The 19192-nt window shown below is 48.1% G+C and overlaps 8 protein-coding genes and 2 pseudogenes across 12 annotated transcripts; 3 read left to right on the top strand and 7 right to left on the bottom strand.

The window, feature by feature from the left end:
• Nucleotides 1–123: 123 nt before the first annotated feature.
• LOC136188291 (ubiquitin-conjugating enzyme E2 J1-like) lies at nt 124–1482 on the bottom strand. The gene is given in 8 exon segments (XM_065976035.1): nt 124–552; nt 606–679; nt 682–734; nt 794–899; nt 950–1034; nt 1109–1240; nt 1297–1370; nt 1427–1482. Coding segments are annotated over 8 exon segments (930 nt in total). The 5' UTR covers nt 1461–1482; the 3' UTR covers nt 124–180.
• A 30-nt stretch (nt 1483–1512) lies between these two features.
• Nucleotides 1513–3195, bottom strand: LOC136188288 (RNA-binding protein 47-like). Its single transcript, XM_065976033.1, has 4 exons — nt 2361–3195; nt 2090–2260; nt 1830–2040; nt 1513–1769 (listed from the first exon to the last, which is right to left on the bottom strand). The coding sequence occupies exons 1-4, from the start codon at nt 3148–3150 to the stop codon at nt 1733–1735; spliced, it is 1209 nt and encodes a 402-aa protein (XP_065832105.1). The 5' UTR covers nt 3151–3195; the 3' UTR covers nt 1513–1732.
• Nucleotides 3196–3595: 400 nt separating this feature from the next.
• Nucleotides 3596–4653, bottom strand: LOC136188300 (N-terminal kinase-like protein). Of its 2 annotated transcripts, none has more exons than XM_065976048.1 (5): nt 4550–4653; nt 4439–4498; nt 4313–4396; nt 4144–4257; nt 3596–4076 (listed from the first exon to the last, which is right to left on the bottom strand). In XM_065976048.1, exons 1-5 carry the CDS (start codon nt 4649–4651, stop codon nt 3906–3908), a joined length of 531 nt encoding a protein of 176 aa, XP_065832120.1. In that variant the 5' UTR covers nt 4652–4653; the 3' UTR covers nt 3596–3905. The 2 variants fall into 2 exon arrangements, with proteins under 2 accessions (XP_065832120.1, XP_065832121.1); XM_065976049.1 differs by having other exon boundaries at nt 4313–4393.
• A 21-nt stretch (nt 4654–4674) lies between these two features.
• On the top strand, nt 4675–6037 carry LOC136188290 (3'(2'),5'-bisphosphate nucleotidase 1-like). Its single transcript, XM_065976034.1, has 6 exons — nt 4675–4791; nt 4846–4947; nt 5002–5109; nt 5173–5221; nt 5276–5582; nt 5647–6037. The coding sequence occupies exons 1-6, from the start codon at nt 4681–4683 to the stop codon at nt 5936–5938; spliced, it is 969 nt and encodes a 322-aa protein (XP_065832106.1). The 5' UTR covers nt 4675–4680; the 3' UTR covers nt 5939–6037.
• An 8-nt stretch (nt 6038–6045) lies between these two features.
• Nucleotides 6046–7080, bottom strand: LOC136188295 (large ribosomal subunit protein eL13-like; annotated as a pseudogene).
• Nucleotides 7081–7738: 658 nt separating this feature from the next.
• LOC136188282 (low-density lipoprotein receptor-like) lies at nt 7739–11967 on the bottom strand. 2 transcript variants are annotated; one of them, XM_065976020.1, is made up of 16 exons: nt 11771–11967; nt 11465–11599; nt 11135–11260; nt 10967–11083; nt 10755–10916; nt 10535–10705; nt 10361–10480; nt 10164–10304; nt 9989–10111; nt 9803–9928; nt 9613–9755; nt 9093–9553; nt 8626–9036; nt 8391–8570; nt 8235–8334; nt 7739–7777 (listed from the first exon to the last, which is right to left on the bottom strand). In XM_065976020.1, exons 1-16 carry the CDS (start codon nt 11817–11819, stop codon nt 7754–7756), a joined length of 2589 nt encoding a protein of 862 aa, XP_065832092.1. In that variant the 5' UTR covers nt 11820–11967; the 3' UTR covers nt 7739–7753. The 2 variants fall into 2 exon arrangements, with proteins under 2 accessions (XP_065832092.1, XP_065832091.1); XM_065976019.1 differs by lacking the exon at nt 7739–7777 and adding an exon at nt 7878–8146.
• A 684-nt stretch (nt 11968–12651) lies between these two features.
• On the top strand, nt 12652–14453 carry LOC136188286 (caspase-3-like). Of its 2 annotated transcripts, none has more exons than XM_065976025.1 (3): nt 12652–12731; nt 12780–13395; nt 13446–14453. In XM_065976025.1, the coding sequence occupies exons 2-3, from the start codon at nt 12780–12782 to the stop codon at nt 14375–14377; spliced, it is 1548 nt and encodes a 515-aa protein (XP_065832097.1). In that variant the 5' UTR covers nt 12652–12731; the 3' UTR covers nt 14378–14453. The 2 variants fall into 2 exon arrangements, with proteins under 2 accessions (XP_065832097.1, XP_065832098.1); XM_065976026.1 differs by having other exon boundaries at nt 12669–12731; nt 12791–13395.
• On the bottom strand, nt 14367–15484 carry LOC136188296 (glutamate receptor-interacting protein 2-like). The gene is made up of 6 exons (XM_065976041.1): nt 15398–15484; nt 15168–15338; nt 15047–15118; nt 14910–14973; nt 14686–14831; nt 14367–14626 (listed from the first exon to the last, which is right to left on the bottom strand). Exons 1-6 carry the CDS (start codon nt 15426–15428, stop codon nt 14472–14474), a joined length of 639 nt encoding a protein of 212 aa, XP_065832113.1. The 5' UTR covers nt 15429–15484; the 3' UTR covers nt 14367–14471.
• On the bottom strand, nt 15477–16697 carry LOC136188292 (B-cell receptor-associated protein 31-like). 2 transcript variants are annotated; one of them, XM_065976036.1, is made up of 7 exons: nt 16547–16696; nt 16400–16491; nt 16196–16349; nt 16008–16140; nt 15838–15949; nt 15686–15786; nt 15477–15636 (listed from the first exon to the last, which is right to left on the bottom strand). In XM_065976036.1, exons 1-7 carry the CDS (start codon nt 16636–16638, stop codon nt 15565–15567), a joined length of 756 nt encoding a protein of 251 aa, XP_065832108.1. In that variant the 5' UTR covers nt 16639–16696; the 3' UTR covers nt 15477–15564. The 2 variants fall into 2 exon arrangements, with proteins under 2 accessions (XP_065832108.1, XP_065832109.1); XM_065976037.1 differs by having other exon boundaries at nt 15482–15615; nt 16547–16697.
• Nucleotides 16698–16753: 56 nt separating this feature from the next.
• LOC136188289 (von Willebrand factor A domain-containing protein 5A-like) lies at nt 16754–19191 on the top strand (annotated as a pseudogene).
• Nucleotide 19192: the final 1 nt, after the last annotated feature.

Raw genomic sequence — 19192 nt, 5'->3', positions numbered from 1 at the left:
CGCGCGCGCGGGTTGAGTTAGGACGTCGGCTCTCTTCTCATTGCTTTTACGGCTGTCGTGTGGGAAGCACGGCGCCAACTCCTAAGCGTAAAATCGACGTCGAAAGCTTACACGTAAGTTCCGTATTATGTATGCTACGTGTGCCCATACAGTACAAGGTCGTGCCTGTTCTTATTCTTACTAAATTGGAATATCTTCCGTGTCTCTATACACACGTCGAATTAGGAGCGCTAGCAAAAGGCAAGCCAGCAGCCAAGCCAAAATAATCAACCCCCTTCCATTGCCATGACCATCATTGATTCGAGTCGAATCATCCACCGAAAGATCACTTCTCCGGGTAGCAACAGGCCGCCGCCTTCTCGCTGCAGGTGCCGGTGCCGGTGCCGGTGGTGTCGGTGGAGATGGCAGTGGAGGTGGTGACAGGCTTTCTTCACTTTCGCTTCTTCCTTCAGATTGGCTAATCGATTGGTTAAAACTTTGACTTGAGGTCTCCTGCGTCTGCTGCTGCTGCTTTTTGGCTTTTTCCACTTCGGATTTCACCTCAGCTTCCGACTTCAAAATAAAAATGATTTTCTTTTCTTACGCCACATTTTTTCGTCTCCAACCTTAAACGAAATCTGTGCAGCAAGTTCTTCGTCCTTTGTTCTGTCCGCGTCGCTTTCCTCTTCCTCTTTGTGTCAAGCAGAGTATCCCGATTGACCATCTCGCACATCTCGCACGACCAATTCACAGACCTGTGAAAGAAATTGACTCCGGTTGTTTGCTTTTGCCACGACCTAGCACATACTAAGACCTTTTCGCCAACGCTTGCCTCTCCTGAGGCGTATAGTCCAAGGCTCCAATCGCTCCTCCTCCCTTCGTTGGCATAAAGCTTCGAATAGCAACGAGCACCGTTCGAACTAGAGAAAAGAGATCTGATGAGGCTTTGTGTCGACTCAAAGACCCTTACTGCTCCACGACGGTTGCCACGTTTCCGGATGATGAGCCGATATGCTCAAGCAGATTTTCTTGCCAAGTTCAAAACGTCCATTTGGCTAAAAGAATGCGAAAAGAATAAAATAGTAGAAACCAAAAGCGATAGTTTTTCTCCTATGTGCCAGGACCATACCGTCAAAAGTATGACGCTGGGTGCTTTCATGGGATATTCCGGGGGAAAGAGTATTCTGCCGTGATAGATTCCGCCTTCATAGGGGCTGTCGGGTGGACCGCGGACGGTAAAGTGCCATTCGAAGAGATTGTCCTTGAAAGACGTCGTGAAGCGGGTGATCGACGAGGGGGAGGAAGGGTTTCTCTCACTTCCAATGGCTGGGCGTTGTACTCGTACGTTGGATCTCTGAGTTCTTTTGCTTCGCGCATGAGTCGCTTAACCGCTGGAGAAGGAGGATAAGCGAGTTAGAAAATAGGCGATGGATTGGGGAGAGAATACCTGGAGTCCTTCGGACATTGTATATTCCGTCCATTTCGCCACGTCCTTCTTTTTGTAGCGCGCGCCGGTAGCGACTGCTATCCAGGAAATCATTGTTTCTTAGCTAAAATGCCCTGATTCATCTTCAGAGCACTGAAAGCCACCACTGAGAACAAAAAGAAAAAAACACACAGCAAAATCAGCAAAATCCAAAAGTCAACGCTAACTACATCTTTGAGAGTCCAAAAACTTTCTTCTACACTACATATCCACATACTGCAACAGAGAAAAATCGTCACAATACCTTTCCGTTAAGAGGACCGCGTGCTATTGGATCGAAGCCCTTGAGTCCAATGGCAAGATGCTGCAAAAATAAATAAATAAATAAATAAACCAGTTCATAATCCCTATAAATTATTTTTACCGTCTGAAAAATGGGCTGATTGCTTGTGTGGACGTTGGAGATCGAGGCACCATCTCTCCTCCTGATCCCCCTCCACTCACGTCGTTCACCGAGGGATATATGGTCACTCCGTCGTAGAACGTTTTGCCGAAATTCTTTGCCAATTGACGCTGTTTCTTGTCCACTGGCTTGGCCCACGATATTGCCAGAAGGCTTCCGTCAAATTCCTCGCCTAATGACGTCAGGAATACATTTGGATTTAGGTGCACGTGATTATTTACCGTCCATGGACTCTTTCGCCGCCACGGCATCCTCGCGCGTCGAATAGTGAACGAAGGCGTAATAGTGAATCTTTTTCACTTTCTCCAGCTTGCCGAATTCGACGAACTTCTGACGAATCTGCTCTTCGGTGGTCGACACCATGAGATTCCGAACGTAGAGCACTTTTTGACCTAAAAACGAAAAAGAGGAGGATGCAGTGGAAGACAGAGCTCTAACCCCCCCTGGAAAAACCCGCATCCTTATCCCGTCTTATCAATATGCGTACTTTACCTTCGCCATGCCATCTATGATGACATCCTCGTCTTCCCCACTTGGGCTCGGCCCAATCGACGGTGATTTCGGTTCCCCAGACGACGAGACGCTGACGCATGCTCTTTCGTCGCGCCATCATCGCGGCGCGATGATTCTCGTACTCGACGAAGGCGAATCCGCGATTCTTCGTCTTATCGCCGACGCTCGCGTAGACGATCGCGTCGACGACGCCGTCCGTGAGTCGACGCATCTCGTCGAGTATGTCCGCCTTGGTCACCTTCTTCGGTATGCCGCCGATGAAGAGTTGACAGTTGTCGACGGACATGCATACGCCCAGCGATCGACCGCGGCGTATTTCGTAGTTGTCCAGCGCGCGCACGCATTGCTTCGCCTCGTCGCGCGACGCGAAGACGGCGAAGGCGTAGCCGCGATTGCTCCCAGAGAAATCCATCATTAGACGTAGCTCGTAGAGTCGTCCGATCATCTGGAGCACGGGAACGAGTTCGTCTTCGTAGAGATACCGCGGTATTTTTCCGATGAACACTTCGCAGCCACGTGGTGGTCGCTCGTCGGGCGGCCAGTCGGGCGGCGGACCGAAGCGTCGTTGGCCGTTCGTCTGCGAAATCATGCAGCCCGTTTTTTCCATGAGCTCGACGAGCTGGCGTTCGTTCGGCGCGCCGCTGACGCCTTCGGGAAGAGGATCTCCTTTTCGATAGTGTTGAGCTGGGATGACGCGTTTGGACGGCGGCGGCGACGACGGCGAGTCCGGTGGACGTTCTTCGGCGACGTCGTCGTTCGGTGCTTTCATGCTTCCACGACTCGTGCGCGTCTGCGCGAGACGTCTAGTGGGTTTGAAATGTCACGTGCCGCGCATCAAAATATAAAATCAAATATCATTATTTCATCTTTCTTACCTTAATCATAACGCCTAGCACGGACAAACCCTTGGGACTACTAGTATGCTCTGATCCCAAATTGCTCGTACTACCATAGTGAAACTGCAACTGCAACATGGACGCGAGAGAAGAGATTACAAGGAGCATCAGGATCGCTATGATCCTTGCAAGAGATCGAGACTCAAGACGCAGAAGCTTTGAAGAGGAAAGAAGCGGAGGCAGAAGAGACAGCCCTCGACGACGAGACCGTTACCGTGACGACGAGACCGTTACCGTGACGACGACCGCGACGACAGACGTAGAAGCGACGAGCGTCGTCGAAGAGACAGAAACCGCTCTCGCTGAACTGAATGATTTGTACGACACATAACAATAAAATTCACTGCATGCAGTTGTACAATATGTATGCGTCATAGGGCACTTTTTATACTGTATATACATGTCCTCAAAGTCTAAAAAGAAAACTGAACACCAAACATGAACCCATCCCTCACCCTATACATCACGACGCAAAGCGATCCCTGCAACAAACAAGATGACCAAAGCTACTGAAACTAAGGCATTATCTAAACACTTATCTGAAGCTAGCTTTGTCCGATCCCTTCTTCCATTTGAAGGCTTTTGATTACTCCGGAAGTGATAAGCTTATCTCCAGCCCAGGGCAACGCTAGTGGCGGCGATTTCTTCTTACGCCCGGTTTGAGGCCCGGGTTGAGAAGATAAAAATCGGGCCACACGCCTCGCCTCGTTTGGGGTCTTCGTTGATCAACAAAGACGGAAGAAAGGCAAATATTTCCGTGTACAAGACTACAATCCTCACTCAAAAACGTCAATCCTTTCTATAGAGAATATCTAATTAATTAATTAATTCCCTTAGTTCCTATGCTGGGATGATTTCTTACGTACCGAAATTTGATGCAATCCCCAACTAATTTCCAATTCATTTTTTCCGTCTTTTTGACGAAGAAACTCTTCCAAAGGAGTGACCGGTTCCGTGGCCACTGTTAGAGTCGTTTCCGTCTACATTGCACAATTCTACTGTAGTTAACAATTTCACTGTTGCTTTTTCTCTTACCTCCATTCCATCGATAAATTTGATGACGTTTGGATGACGAAACGTTTTTAGTCGAACGTACGCTCTTTTCGCTGCTTTCATCTGCTAAACAACTCGGAATTGGCGTACGACGGATCGCTGTTTTACCTCTTGCTCTCTTCCTTCACTGCCTTCGAACACGAAGAGCGTCACGGCCAAATTATCGGACTAAAATGTCGCCAGAGTAAAATGGCGTCTTTTTACAGCGTTTACGACTACCTTTCGTTTTCCTTTGTGAACTGACCAAACCGTTTTGCCGATTAGGCATTCGTATTTGTCTTCTATTTCGTAGGAAAGGTCTTTTCCTTGACCCTGGCCCATCGTATCCGGGTCCTTTATGACAAAAAGATATGCAAGATCTCATGATTCGTTTATTAGCTTCGTCTGTGGCGGTAGCCAGACGAGCAGGTCAACACATACGAGACGTTCTCCAATCGGGAAAGCTCGCTGTCGTCGAAAAGGCAAGAAAACGACGATATTTTAGAAGATGAAACGATTTCGACTTTCCGCTAAAGGGCGTCGACGATCCGCAAACAGAAGCCGATCGACGCTCCCAACGATGCATTCTAGCATCGCTCAAATCCCAATATCCAAACGTGACCGTGATAGGAGAAGAGGTAGAATGCGCTAAAAAATAAAAAATCATTATTATTATAAATTGTTTTTCTTAGGATTTACCGCCTTCTGCAGACGATCAACGTCTTATAACGGACGCTAAAGACGAGAGCGTTCTCAGCGTGGAATGCCCAAAAATCTACAAGGGAATAGAAGAAAAAGACGTACAGTATATATAAAAAAAGAACTCGATTTCTATATATAGAACTTTTATTATCACCTTTCAGATTTCCATATGGGTCAATCCTCTCTACGGAACGTCAGAATTCACAGCCGGTTAATTAATTAAAATCAAAAGAAAACTAATTTCATTTCGAATCATTTTTTTAGGTTTTCTCGATCGCGTCACAGTCCTAATAGGCATAGCGATTGGAAGCGAGCCAATTGCCGGCGTCATCTATCAACCATTCTATCAAAAAACCCCGGACACTTTGCCTGGTCGAATGATATGGGGAATGATGGGCGTGGGCATACGTGGCGACACCCCAGCTGAATTGCCACCCCAACGCCAAATCGTCGCCTCAACGCGAACACACGGAAGTGAGCTTTTCGGAGAAGATAGACGAAATTATTGGCAACGGTGTACCTTTGGGGAAAAATCACGGAATTGTGCGGCAGTCCGGAAGATCCAAATGTGGTACAATTGATTAATTAATTAATTATAAAATTCCACGTCTTTAATGACTGCACGTGTTCTTTAGCATGCAGTTAGCTATTGACGTTCAGTTTCCTCCTGTATTTGGGGGACTCGGGCCAGGGCGTAATTGCCGTGCTTTTCTTCACCTATGGACTTCAGACACGGAGGGAGGTTTCGTGCTCGAGAGAGTGACTCAAATCGCGAAAGCCGCTCAACAGCACTTATGCAACGTCGCGAGAGTTTCAAACAAACCAGGTACAATACTTCACTACGTCATCTCAAAAACGCCGAGGTTCGGAGTACATGTCACTGAAGCCAATACGAAGGCCGTACAAGCGAGACTACAATCCGTATGAAGAACCCAGCATTTAAAACAGTCCCTAATTGGATTGATATAAATGGATTGATATTTGCTATACTGGTAATTTCTGGTCGTTTCCTAGGCGACGCGGTGTGTGGGGATAGTCACAACAGGTATTTTTATTATATTGATCGATTGTTCCACGTTACAAAATTGCAACTCCTGTCTGTCGACTTCTTTTTCGTTAAATCTGCCTCTTCGGCTTTCTTTGCTCGCAGGGCGCGAATGCCGATTAGCGCGCAATGCGCATTGACTGAAATACGCTAACTTTTCTTCTTCAGTAATGACTCTTGCTTTGGGAGGATCAACAGGGTAAGCGTTGGGGAAGAGTGGACCGACCAACTGCTGGGCCAATTTCAACTCTTCAGCCTGGAAAGAAGTAAAAAGAATAATGAAAAGAGATTTCTTCCATGAAAGAATGAGGCAGGAGAGGAAAGAAACATTATAACTACATGTATGGATACTGAATGGTAGAAATGGAATAAGGAGACCCCCTTTGGGGTACGGAGAAGACGTGGCTCCAAGTAACTTACGTCGCTATCGCCTATCTTCGGTTTGTTCGCCTTTCGTGGGAAAACGATCAACTTGCTCATGTATTCCTTCAAGCGCTGCACGTTCATCTGCAGCGATTCGGTTGACTTGTTGCGACGCCGATGATCGACGGCGATTCCGACTGTTTGGGCGAATTTCGGGGTCAATCCAGCCGCCTAGAGGAGAGATCCTTGATTGGGGCCCCGTTTGAGAGTCGAACGATTCTGATTTCCTACTTTGATTTCTTCGAGAGTGAAGCCGCGTCCCGTTCTCGTTTTCGTGTTATAGCGGACTGTTGGACGAGCTGAGCCGGCTACGGGGCGTGGAGCGATTCGTTTCGCTTTTTCTTGGCGAGCGAGGCGACGACGCTTCTTGCAGCCCGGCTGGTCGAAGGTGGTTTTGACGTAGCGCTGCCAGTCTTTGTAGAAGTGGTTGTTTTGGATTATGTTGTTGCCTCTCGGCGCCGCCATTTCAGACGGTAGATCTTAGAGAGACGTTTTAGGTTGCTTTTGGTCGTATTGAACGATCGGCAACGCGAACGATTACCGAGATGCGACGGGATAAAATACGAGAGACGCACACGATGATGGCCGACTAGACGCACGCGCAGTTCGCTCGTTCCTCGAACACGTGGGCAATTGTTACGGCAGCCTTTTTTGCCTCTAGATTTTTGGAGATTTTTCTCAAGTTAATTAATAAAGCTAGCTTGCTCAATCCTCACATAAAAACTCAACCGAAAGAGAGCGCCGTAATGTGTCTCGAAGAGGCGTCGTAACAATTCTATTAGCCCCACCCACAATATACTCACAGTTGTCGCTCAATCGAAACAGTCGAGACATTTCCATCGCGTGCCGATGACGGGCTGCATTCGACAGCCGTAGCACGTCGCGCCTTCGTGACGAATTCCCGACGGAGCGCTGTCGAGCACGCGAAGGTCGTACGCGCCGAAGCAGCGATAGTTCGCCGCCGTGCCGTTGTCCCACACGATGACGACTTCTTCGGTCGTTTCGAAGCTTCGCACCGTGCCGACGTCACCTTCGCCGCCGTCTTGCTAGCCCCACTTCCAGTCCGGACCGCGAACGACGCGACAGCCGATCCCTTCCATTTTCCAAGATCCTTTCCACTCCTCTCTTTGTCGTCTACAGCTTCGTCTAGAAGTCTACAGAAAAGAGGCTACTGAAGATGAGGTACCTCTCGAGGAATCTCGTCTACCGGGCGGCGAGCGCGTCGGCGGCGGCGGCGGGAGGAGGCGGCGCCGCGTGACCGCTTCCGTGATTGATTATCGTCTTTCAGAGGCGATAGCCTAGTACATTCCAAATACAAGCAATAAAAAATGATGCGCTTTGTAGACAGACGAAAATCAAATACGGGGGCTCGAGACGCGGACGCAAAGAAGAAACGAGTCTGTAAATAAATCATTCTCTACTATGTACAGGCTCAAGAGCCAACTCTAACAATAATAGGTTTTAAAAAGCAAGGACTATGGTACTTCTGAATAATTAGATTTTCAGTCAGGGGGTATCATTCGTTTTTCTGACACAACGTATCGCAACAAAAAAAAAGACATTCCATGCCATGTCCCAGTCTCCTTCTATCCAAACCCCAAAAACATAAACACCACCAGGACGAGACGCGTCAATCAAACGCTCGTCACCGTTGTGCCACCGTTCATCTACATAATAATTTATAATATAACTAAGTCCCCCACGTGTTTGTGTGCATGCTATTTATTATGACATATATTTCTATAAGGATTTTACCGGAGTGTGGCCGTTGGGGGATGTGTTGTAGTCGTCCTTCGCTCTCACGGTCACGCTGTCCCTGTTCGAATCGTACACGGGATTGTCGAAATTCACTTCCCTATACGAAAACGTCTTTAGAATACGCAAACAGTAATCGAACGTCAAAAAACTCACGATTTGCGTCGTAGGAAAAAGAAAATCACGGCTACTGCAACAGCGAGGAATAGAAAGCCGAAAACAGTGCCGAAAACGATAGGTAATTTATCAGAAGACGATGAAACGGCGGAACGAGTTGGCGCAATAATAATAAGCGTCAACAGATCGCACCGAGACCCATAAAACCCCTTATTGCACCTAAAAAACAAAGGAAAATATAAAATAAATAAATAAATATTTTATATACACTTACAAGCAGACTTGATCTACCGAATCCAATTTCCTCAAACAGTCGCCATTCCAATTGCAATACTGATTATCGCAGAGCACTTCCGGATGTCCGCACGTCGCGCCGTCGTTAAGCAATCGTATACCGGAATCGCACACGCAAACGAAGCCCGTCTCGGCGCCGGCACTCGGCACGCAATAGTGCGAGCACATCGATCCTCGACACGGATTATCGTGGAACGGCTGCTGCTGTTCCTGATACATCGCGATCCCTTGCACGTTGCTGACCGCCGACGAGGCGACGGTGTACTTGTGACTGCCGTCGAGCATGCCGGAGATGAAGACTTTGCCTTGGCGCCACTCGGAGAATATGAGCTTGTCGTCGTAGAGAGCGAGTCCGAATATATTGCCTATGCCACCTTGAATAAGAGTTTTCCTAATAACAGATAAATATAATTCTATATATATATAGGGCGTTCTCTATGTACTTACATTTTCTTTCCTTCGTAGTCCATCACGACGATCTTCTCGTACCATCCGTCGCACCAGATGACGTATTCGCCGTATAAATCGATCGTCAGTCCGTTCGGCCACTTGGCGACGTCCGTGTCGTTGATCAGCACGCGCACGTCGCTTCCGTCCATGTTGGCGCGCACGACGAGCGACCACTCGCCCCAATCCGTCCAAAACATGACGCCGCGTCGCGGATCGACGGCAATGCCGCGAGGCTTGCTTTTCGGCATGCTCACGATCACGCGTCGCGAGCTCACGTCTCCGTCGAGCGATCCCATGACGACGTTGCCGTGATCGGACTCGGTCCAGTAGAGACGATTGTTGAGCCAGTCGACGGCGAGACCCTCCGGCGCGCCGACGTCGGTGTAGAGCTCGATGACGTCACCGCCGGAAAGCGGGACGCCGTGGATGGAGTGAGATTGAAAGTCACAAAAGTACACCTATACATGTACATGTATTTTATTTAATCTATTATTGAATATATGTTGTTTGTTCTTACCATGCTGCTTTGGTAGTGGAATGTTACTCCGACGTACGAGATTGTGCCTTGGGACGAGTGATAGACTTTGTCGTACTGCAGCGACGCCAGGTCCATGCTGCGAATTTCGCTGCCGTGAGTGTAGAGCAGGTACGCCTCTCCGCCTAGACAGCCCACAGTCAATACTATTCTCCCTATTTTTAGTACTCACTCTCGGATTTGCAGGAACGCTGATCAGGTCTCAGTATATATCCTGAGTCGCACGAACACTTGAAACTTCCCTCAGAGTTGGAGCAGTGCTGCTGGCAATATCCAAATGAAGCACATTCATCAATATCTAGAGAGAGAGAGGACGTTTTAGCTTAGGGATTCATGAGTCTCATCCCGGATGTCCTACCTTCGCATCCGCTTGCAGTTCTTTGATATCCTTTCTGACACGTGCAGTCGTACCCGGTCGGCAAATCGACGCACGTCTGAGAGCCTCGGCACGGCGATGTCCCACTCGCACATTCATTGATGACTAGAAAGACATCAATAGAGATAAATCGTAACGCGTCATTGGTAATTCTAACAGCAATTCTGCTCGTCCGATCCGTCACTGCAGTGCGTCTTGTTGTCGCACACGCGCTTGTATGAGAGACACTCGCCCGAGCCGCACTTGAACATGCCCTCGCAGGAGGCAATCAGAAACGAAGGAGCGTTAGTCAATTCACCTAAATCATTTATTTTTATTGATTTTTCAATGAGTCATACATTTATGCACGCTTACATCCATATTCGTCCGAGTTGTCCTGGCAATCGTCGGTTCCGTCGCAGTGCTTCGACCACGGTACGCACTGGGGCGTTGTCACGCAGGAGAACTGAAGTCTGGGCGGGCATCTCGGTGCAGCTATGAATTATGACGTCAGAAAAAATTGAAAATTAAAAATCTCAGCCACGTTACTTTTGCACGTCTCTTGGTCCTCATCCGAGCCGTCCTTGCAATCGACATACGAGTCGCATCGATAGGGATAGGGAATACAACGCTCGCCATCGAGACACTTGTACTCGCGATCGCTGCACTGGAGTATAGCCGGAACAGTGGGACGTGACCGACCAGGAGAAACAGGTGACGCTATACAATATGTATATAATATATATATATAAATTTATTCATTTATTACGTTGCTGAGGTGGTGGTCGCGCATTGGAGCATCCATCTTCGTCGATGCCGTTGTCACAGTCGTTTTCGCCGTCGCACTTCCATTGGAGAGGAATGCATCGAGACAACTCCTCTTTGCAGTCGAACTGAAAAGTCGTATTGCAGGGAGGCTCAGGAGTCGCAACTAAAAAACACAAGATAAATAATTAGTCATTAATTAATATATTTTCTTACAGCAGTTTGGCGGAGTTTCGTCTGAATTGTCGAAGCAGTCGCGATTGCCGTCGCACACGGAGGAGACCGCTATGCATTCGCCGGAACCACAGTGGAATTGATTAGGTCGGTCGCATTCTATTATTAGAAACAGAGATAATAAATCGATTTGCTTTTATTTTCGCTTACTCGTTCCGCATAGTGCCGTCGTTTCGTCGGATCCGTCGATGCAGTCGTTGTCGCCGTCGCATTTCCACGATCCCGGAATGCACGGGTGTCCGATGACGCAACGGAATAAGCCCTTGCTTTCGCAATCTGCGCAAATGAAAGGAATTCTTAGCGGAACGCCTTGTGGATCGAGGGAATTGTTCGCCCCAGGGGTGATAACCCCCCCGATTTTACGTTCCCATTTCACTGAGAAGGACCAATAGAAAGTCTTACGGCATTCAAAAGAAATGCGAAGGGAAAAAGGGAGCCCCACCCAATCAGACGAATCGAATCGGACGCTTTTCGTCTTACCGACGCCGCAGTAGTGTTCGTCTTCGCCCTTATCGCAGTCATTTTCGCCGTCGCAGACGAACGATCGCGAGACGCAATTGAACGCGCCCGATTTGCACGAAAAGAGCTCGTCGGCGTGCTCCTTACATAGATCCGCTAAGAAGAGAGAGAGAGAGAGGAGATCTATGCTGGGACGGAACTGTTTTAGCGTCGAAGAAATGGGAAACGTCGACGAAGCGAACAACAACGTGAGAGGACGCGTAGGGGGACACGTGCGCGTAAGGGCAGACGGGATCGCGCGCTTCGCACCGCAAGATTCACGCTTACCTAGTCCTAGGCCGATACATAGGGCCGCTACGACGAGTACTTCGCCCATATTCGCCTTCTTTTAGCGATCGAAGGCTCGAGGAGGGATACGCGATCTTCCAACGAGAAGCGAGATCGCGCAGCACTTCGTAGATAGATGTACACGAGACGGGAGCGACGAGAGACGTGTCCGCGAGCGAGCCGAGCGAAGTGAAATCTGCACATCCGGGGCATGTGCTCGGGAGCACATCCGGGGTATGTGCTCATGCCACCGCTTTGAAATCCCTTCAATAATATTAGATAATGATTACAAAATGATTTTTATTTACCATCTGAGCCTGTTTAGAGTTCGTCGAAGAGACGTTGGATTGTTCGACAAGCAACGTAGACGACGATCAAGAGAACGTTCAACGGAGTCACGTCGATCGAAATTTCAAGCAAATACGCCAATTCTCGAGATAATAGGGAACAACAAGAAACGCATTTCATAAAATGTCAGGGGCTAGGAATCGAAACGAGCCAGAAAAAAAGGCACAGATTCTAAATAGAAAAAGAATGAACGAACGCATAAACCAAAATCGAATTTCAGCTATTGGAATTACGAATGAACGTGAACCATCACAAAGTCGCTTGACACGGAACTCTCAAGATCTATATGTAAGAAAGTAGCCACTAGCACAAAAGTTTTCTCGTGGTCGATCGGACATTTATATCGTATTGAAAACCTTGGAGGTGCATGTGATGGGTTCTGTATTTTCGCGCTTTTACATTATCCCGTATATTATTGAAGGGCGGAGCTTCCCACGAAAAAGAGAAGTCTTTAGCATTACTAAAGACCCAGAAAACGCCGCTTCGCCAATTACAGTGTTGCTAACGAGATTAGCGCGCGCTTTATTGGATCCGGGGCATGGCGTGACGACAACGACAGAGATATATCTCTGGTTTCGGGTCAAAACGAGTCATTCCCTGGATTACTCTGAACGTAAGACTTTCTAAAAGGGTTGCCGGTCTTTTTCCTTTTGTTTTCTAGATGGCTGCCAGTCTTCAGTATCGCAAAAAGCTGAAGCAGATTTCTGACGAGCTAACCAGAGCCGAATTGGGCCGAATAAAGCAACTATGCGCCGAAGATATTCCCGCAGGCAAAAGAGAACGGGCACGAACGGCGCAAGAGCTTTTTCACTTCATGGAAGAGCTGGGTCTTCTAAAACGAGACAATCTCAACTATTTGATTCGAATCTTGGAAAGAATCCAACGCTTTGATATCATAAGAAAGTTTGATATTCGGCCGTCGGAAGGAGAAATTGCCCGCGCGAAACCGGTGGTCAACCCTGACCATTCGTTCCGTAGTCTCGTCGACGTTCTATCGGAGAGCATAACGTCAACTGAGTTGGAGTCTTTGAAGCAGCTTTGTTGGGACGATATACCAGGTGGTCGACGTCAATATTTGAATGATTTGCAGAGTTTTTTAACGGAGTTGGAGGCGAGAGGTCACCTGGGAAAAGATAACCTCAATTTTCTTATTGAGTTGATGGATATCTTGGGAAGACGTGATTTGGTGAATGTGGTGAAAATCTTCGAGGAAAGGAAGGAAGTTGTTCGACCAAGTGGAGCTGGAGGGCATGTGCTGACACTTGGCTATCAAAGAGGTAAAATTGTTTTATATATGCTAACCCTTTATATAGCGTTTTACGTGTAGTGGCTGCACGCTTGCCCGACGAACCAATGGATGTGTCTGCACACTTGCCAGAGGAAGTAATGAATGTGCCTGAGACAATGGGTGTGCAGCCACGAAACGATTTTGCTTCTGGAAGAGTGGTGGTTGGTGCTAATTCTATGGCTGTTAATAGCAGACCGCATCATCATCATCAAAAGGGTCGCTTGAGAGACGCTTTGCCGTGTTACAGCATGAAACGAAATCCCAGAGGCTTAGCGGTCATCATAAGCATAGAACATTTTCAAAGAACGGAACTGAATCTGGGTTTGCGACAGGGCACGAGCGTCGATGCCGGACATTTGCAAACAGCGTTCAAAAACCTCAATTTTGATGTATTGATTCACCGCGATTGCACGAGCAGCGAAATCGTGCGCGTCATGACCAGTTACGGACAAAGAGATCACAGCAATTACGATTGCTTCGTTTGTTGCCTTCTGACGCACGGCAAAAAAGATTTTATCTACGGCTCCGACTCCTTTCCCGTGTCCGTGAGCGAAATCTTGTCGAAAGTGAACGGACTCGCTTGTCCCAGTTTGAATCTCAAACCGAAGCTTTTTTTCATTCAAGCGTGCCGGGGTTCTGGGGAGGATAAAGGAGTTGAGACGGATTCTTTGCCAAGGATCGCACAACGCGATGCCCAAGAACAGATCAAAATCCCTCTCGGGGCTGATTTTCTCATTGGCTACTCCACGGCACCTGAAACGGTCTCCTTTCGCAGTACAACGCACGGCTCATGGTATATCTGCACCCTGGTAGCCGTGCTGAATGAGTATGCCAAGGAGGGCATGTCTCTATCTGACATGCTGATTCTCGTCAATCATCGTCTGTCTCAAGCAACGACTAGCGAAGGTTTGAAGCAGATTCCGTCGCCAATCAATCAACTGACGAAACGACTGGTCTTCACTTCTAGTTAAGAACGGACTCATCGTTTTGCATGCAGGTAAAATAGCATTTAGTTGGCGTCTACATCTAAATCAAAAACGTCGTCATGCGTCGATCCCCTCTTTCTCACTTATACGCAGCCGTTCCCGGACGAACGTAGGACACCGTCAAAGGACGGCCCTTCTCGACTCCACCCGATATCGTAAATCCGAACGTGGAGCCCTCCTTTTTCAGACAAATCAAAACCGTCTTCGTTGTGACTCCGTCATCGGGAGACGGGCCTAAAGCGCGCAGGAACGCGACGTCTCTCTATCGATGACGGCGGAAAGAACGAGCATACCATCCAACGGTGCGTCGTACTCAATTTCCAAATTGATCATCTCTTCGGCATTCTTTACGAGCTGAATGACGTCGTCGTGCGTCAACGCATCGGTGCTCTTTCCATTCACAGCCAATATGCGATGGCCAACTTGAAGCGACTCGCTTCTATAGACAAAACAAAGAATCATATATATATATCTGTATGTATGTGCTTCCTCCCCCCATTCTCTCTCTCTCTCTCACTGATTCGCTATTCCATTCGGTCGTAGACCACCAACTCGTAGCAGTTGCCCTTTGTCCGCTCCGCCTGGTGGAGGAGAGGGAGAAAAAAAAACGGAATATTTACAAAACATGGGCAAGCCAAACGTTTGCTTTCGCACCAGCCAAAATAAGGCCGAGGCTTTGACCGGTTTGCTTTAACAATTCTACGTAGGCGACCTCCTTTTTCGTGCCTTAGACGGAGAGAGTTTGGTTCGCGCCTAAGCCGTTTTGTCGAGATACCAGCTTTCGCCGACGCGGGATCGACGTGCGTCTGCGATTTTCGAGGAGGACGTCGTTTTCTCTTTGTCGTCGCCACTGTTTCTTCGTCCGCGACGGCTGGAGCGGCAGGCGGTGGCGTTTTCGATTCGCGGACCTTCGGCGGAGAATCGGTGGAGGCTTTTCGACGTTTGCCTGGGGTTTTTTTGCGAAGCAATCAAGAGAATTTCGCTTTGCCTCTATACTATGGTTGCCTTTTGATCGCGCTCCTTGGATATTGCCCATTCTCTTTTGTACGAGCTGGAGACACTTTCCGACGCGTTGATGACGTTGTCAAGACACCGATCCCGTATTATCTAATACGTCATGCAACGCTAGCACAACAACAACAAAACAGAGCAGTCACATTTTTAGTGCAGATTTATTGATCTTTCTTCGATTCTTCATTTCCCTCCACGTCTTGCAGTTTTTCCTCCACGTCTTGCAGTTTTTTCTATATGTAAAAGTCATTTCTTTCCAGCAAGCAAATCTTGTCAATATACCTGAAGAATAGAATGCTCTGACATAAGACGATCATACTCCGTAGAAACGCCTTTGGCTTGCTTTCTTGATGCCTCGGCATCAGATTTCAATGTGGCATTTTCTGAAAACCCCAAATGAGGAAGAGATAAAGAACCTGTTTTTCTGACCCAACTTTCTTTCAAACGCTCCAGCTCATTTCTAAGTTTTTCCCCGTCAATTTCGTCTTTTTCCACATCCTCTGTCTCGCCACCTTTCTTCCCTTCTTCCTTTTCAAGTTCGTCAGCCTGCAACAAAGACACCGTCCATAAGACTTCCACACGTATACTGTATCCCCAAGCTGACCCTCAATTTCTCATCTTCCTCCATCAGTTTTTGCGCTTGATCACTCGCACTGGTGGCCTGTTTTATGGCTGCTTCGTGAGACGCCTCTCGTCGCGCTTCTCTGCACAGCGAGGTAATCATTCGTTGCAGCACGCTACAAAAAGAAATCGAATAAGGCAACAACATTATTAGACATGTCTCTTTTTTACACGATTAAAAGAAGGGCCATTCCGCTGATGTAGAAATTCCTCTGTGCTCGAAATCGAATAATAGAGTCGAGAGTCTGCTCGTGCAAGTGAGTAGGTCCTGTCTTGCCTTCCATCGCCTCTCTTCCGGGATGTTTTTGTATCTGATTGATGGCATCTGAAATCAAAGGATAGAGTCTATGAATTTTTTCGTTTTTATAGACTTGCCAGCGAAGAAAAGAACTAGAACGGCAACAAAAGCAAAGAAGTAGAAGGTAGCGTACCAATTCAACAGTGAAGAATTGAAGATGCGATTCCATCTGCAAAAGCGACGTCGAAATTTCTCTCGAAGAGGCCACGTTCGAGTCGCTTTACCTTCTCGCGGATATTTTGGGAATGCAGAGGAGAGCAACGAGGCCTATTTCGCCGTAGAGAAAGTAAGCAACGAGAGTCCACTGCAGCGTCATTGCAAAGGGGAACAAAAGTGAACGTGTCGCAGTAGCGCAGCGCGAGTTCAGCCGACGTCATGCATACGTCACCACAAGAGTTCCACAAAAAGAGATTACATAATAGGACAAATGTAGTTGGACAGACGCGCCTAAAATAGCCTTTCTCTCCCCATGTCGCTGGCGACTCGTACGCGCCGAGACGAAGTCGCACGACCTAGCAAACCGCCTCAAGCCGCTTCTCGCCGCCCTAACGACCGATACGAACGAAGAAAGGTCGCCGAAAAACGACGTCGCAGCGGCAAAACTCCGTCGCCTCGTTCGAAGCCGCTTCGAAACGCTCCAAAATCCCCAATCGGACACATGCGCAGACGCGAGAGAGCTCGTCTGCGACGTGAACAAGGACTGCGGTCTCGGCTGCCAGCTCCATCACGTCGCCTATTGCTTCGCACTCGCGTACGGTACGCGTCGACGACTCGTCGTCGATTCGCGCCCTTGGAACTACGTCGGGCCGTGGGCTCGCGTGTTTGAGCCCGTCAGTAATACGTGCGTCGGCGCTGTTTCTCGACGTCGAACCGTCTGGTACGATGACGTCGACGCGGAGGGCGCGCGAGACTCGCGTCGTCAAGGCGCCCATTTTCGAGAGTCTCGATTTGCGTCGACCGCGTCCGCCTTTCATTCCCTTCCAAAGAACACTCACCAACCGCACGCCGTCGTTGAGATGGGAGTGAAGGGCGGTGACGCTCTTCTAGCCAATCCAGCAGTGACGCTCAATTACTTTCCCCATTTCAGTACAACAGATGCTGTGAGTGAGCTGATCTTCGTGATCGATCGAAGTGGAAGCATGAGTGGCAAATATATTACGGCTCTGCAAAGGAAACGATGATGCTGTTTCTGAAGAGCATTCCCGACGATTGCTATTTCAATATCGTGCGATTCGGATCGAGCCACAAGAAGCTGTTCAAAGAGAGTGTTGTTTATAATCAGGGAAATCTAGACAAGGCCGTTCAGCACACAAAAAGCATACGAGCCGATCTCGGCGGAACAGAATTGCTGCCACCTCTCGAAGAGATCTTCAAGATGCCATCTGTGAAAGGTCTTCCAAAGCAGATCTTTGTACTCACAGACGGGGACGTATCCAATACATACAGTGTCATTGAAGAAGTGAAGAAGAATGCTCACAAAGCTAGGTACTGTCTTTCCAGTCAATGTTCATTTTGAAATAATTGCCTTGTTTTTGCAGGCGTTTCTCTGTTGGAATTGGATCCGGCGCTTCAACTGAACTCGTGAAAGGAATAGCCAAAGCTGGTAAAGGCTCAAGTGAATTTATTCAAGCTGGCGAACGAATGCAGCCTAAGGTATAAATTCTCACTACGGTATTAATTAGGGTGACACTTCACATATTTGGTTTCCTGTAGGTAATGAGAATGCTGAAGCGCTCATTGGCTCCATCACTCTCAGATGTTCACATCAGCTGGTCCTTACCTGGGGAAAGCAAAGTCATTCAAACTCCATCAAAAGTTCCTCCGGTGTTCAGCGGCGATCGTCTAATCATTTATGGCTTTCTCGTTGATCTTCCACAAGTAGGTGACCTAAAAGGCTCCGCGTCACTCAAAGGATACATAGGAACGGAGAATCTCAAGCTGTCTATCGATTTTGAAGTGAAACCGAGTGGAAGTAGTGGAGGAAAAGCTGTCCACCAGCTTGCAATCAAATCACTGATCAGGGACGTCGAAAGTGATTTGACTGACAAAGATATTGTAAAGAAGCAACTTGGCAGCGCAGTCAAGTCGGACAAGGATGCAATTGTAAAGCTGAGCACCAGCGCTAGCGTGATTTGCAGCCACACATCGTTTGTAGCTGTCGATGAAGGAAACGATGAGCCGGTGGCGGGAAGCACGAATCTAAGGCGTATTCCGGTCGCTGAGGAGGAGGAGGAGGAGGAGGATTATAGATGCCAGGAATTACGTGGCTGGAGGATCCGCGTTGAACAGTTTGAGGCTTCGAAGGGCTGCTGCTGTTTTGGATGATGATGATGAGGATGATAATGATTCAGAGTGGTCTGATGACGATGAAGAGATAGAGATAGAGGAGAAGGGGGAGAAGAAGAAGAAGGAGCATAAAGCGTTTCAATTGCCTACGAAGGCGAAAGCGTCAGTGGAGAAAACAGCCGATGATGCATTTATAACAATTGTGTCATTGCAGCAGGCGTCAGGTGCGTGGCCGCTTGATGTTGCCGTCGCTCGTCTCGTCAGCAAATCTGTTAAAGATTTGGATGCTCTCTCGCCGTTTGGAAAGGGATCGTCTGCTGTGTGCAAGAGCATCTGGGCAACGGCCATCGTTCTGACTTAGCTGGAGGTCACGTGCGCAAGCTTCAAAGACGAATGGGAGCTAATGGCAAACAAGGCTACAAAGTGGGCTAAGAAGCAGAAGCTCCCGAAGCAAACAACGTGGGAAGATTTGATGAAAGCAGCTCAAAAGCTCTTCTAATGACAAACTGCTCATGACAGGCACTGCGCTGCAAATTGCAAGCTAATTATTCGTTTTGCTTATTAGATCTCATTCTGTGTGTGTA

This window comes from Oscarella lobularis, chromosome 6, assembly GCF_947507565.1.
Source record: "Oscarella lobularis chromosome 6, ooOscLobu1.1, whole genome shotgun sequence".
Taxonomy (NCBI): Eukaryota; Metazoa; Porifera; class Homoscleromorpha; order Homosclerophorida; family Oscarellidae; genus Oscarella; species Oscarella lobularis.
Note: the sequence above shows the minus strand (reverse complement) of the source record. Positions and strands in the feature narration are given on the sequence as shown.

What these genes read in the sequence shown, in the direction of transcription:
- LOC136188288 (XM_065976033.1), bottom strand. Translation starts at nt 3,150, where the DNA reads ATGAAAGCACCGAACGACGACGTCGCCGAAGAACGTCCACCGGACTCG. An exon ending in GGCGAAAGAGTCCATGGACG is followed by an intron (nt 2,041 to 2,089) that starts GTAAATAATCAC and finishes TGACGTCATTAG; the next exon opens with GCGAGGAATTTGACGGAAGC. An exon ending in ATCAGCCCATTTTTCAGACG is followed by an intron (nt 1,770 to 1,829) that starts GTAAAAATAATT and finishes TTATTTTTGCAG; the next exon opens with CATCTTGCCATTGGACTCAA.
- LOC136188300 (XM_065976048.1), bottom strand. Translation starts at nt 4,651, where the DNA reads ATGGGCCAGGGTCAAGGAAAAGACCTTTCCTACGAAATAGAAGACAAA. An exon ending in TTCACAAAGGAAAACGAAAG is followed by an intron (nt 4,499 to 4,549) that starts GTAGTCGTAAAC and finishes GCGACATTTTAG; the next exon opens with TCCGATAATTTGGCCGTGAC. An exon ending in GTGAAGGAAGAGAGCAAGAG is followed by an intron (nt 4,397 to 4,438) that starts GTAAAACAGCGA and finishes CGAGTTGTTTAG; the next exon opens with CAGATGAAAGCAGCGAAAAG.
- LOC136188290 (XM_065976034.1), top strand. Translation starts at nt 4,681, where the DNA reads ATGCAAGATCTCATGATTCGTTTATTAGCTTCGTCTGTGGCGGTAGCC. An exon ending in AACGTCAGAATTCACAGCCG is followed by an intron (nt 5,222 to 5,275) that starts GTTAATTAATTA and finishes TCATTTTTTTAG; the next exon opens with GTTTTCTCGATCGCGTCACA. An exon ending in GTCCGGAAGATCCAAATGTG is followed by an intron (nt 5,583 to 5,646) that starts GTACAATTGATT and finishes CGTGTTCTTTAG; the next exon opens with CATGCAGTTAGCTATTGACG.
- LOC136188282 (XM_065976019.1), bottom strand. Translation starts at nt 11,819, where the DNA reads ATGGGCGAAGTACTCGTCGTAGCGGCCCTATGTATCGGCCTAGGACTA. An exon ending in GGACCAAGAGACGTGCAAAA is followed by an intron (nt 10,481 to 10,534) that starts GTAACGTGGCTG and finishes CATAATTCATAG; the next exon opens with CTGCACCGAGATGCCCGCCC. An exon ending in AACTGCAAGCGGATGCGAAG is followed by an intron (nt 9,929 to 9,988) that starts GTAGGACATCCG and finishes CTCTCTCTCTAG; the next exon opens with ATATTGATGAATGTGCTTCA.
- LOC136188286 (XM_065976025.1), top strand. Translation starts at nt 12,780, where the DNA reads ATGGCTGCCAGTCTTCAGTATCGCAAAAAGCTGAAGCAGATTTCTGAC. An exon ending in GACACTTGGCTATCAAAGAG is followed by an intron (nt 13,396 to 13,445) that starts GTAAAATTGTTT and finishes TTTTACGTGTAG; the next exon opens with TGGCTGCACGCTTGCCCGAC.
- LOC136188296 (XM_065976041.1), bottom strand. Translation starts at nt 15,428, where the DNA reads ATGGGCAATATCCAAGGAGCGCGATCAAAAG. An exon ending in CCTCGGCCTTATTTTGGCTG is followed by an intron (nt 14,974 to 15,046) that starts GTGCGAAAGCAA and finishes CTCCTCCACCAG; the next exon opens with GCGGAGCGGACAAAGGGCAA. An exon ending in GTACGACGCACCGTTGGATG is followed by an intron (nt 14,627 to 14,685) that starts GTATGCTCGTTC and finishes TGCGCGCTTTAG; the next exon opens with GCCCGTCTCCCGATGACGGA.
- LOC136188292 (XM_065976036.1), bottom strand. Translation starts at nt 16,638, where the DNA reads ATGACGCTGCAGTGGACTCTCGTTGCTTACTTTCTCTACGGCGAAATA. An exon ending in GCTGGAGCGTTTGAAAGAAA is followed by an intron (nt 15,787 to 15,837) that starts GTTGGGTCAGAA and finishes TGGGGTTTTCAG; the next exon opens with AAAATGCCACATTGAAATCT. An exon ending in CAGAGCATTCTATTCTTCAG is followed by an intron (nt 15,637 to 15,685) that starts GTATATTGACAA and finishes TTTTACATATAG; the next exon opens with AAAAAACTGCAAGACGTGGA.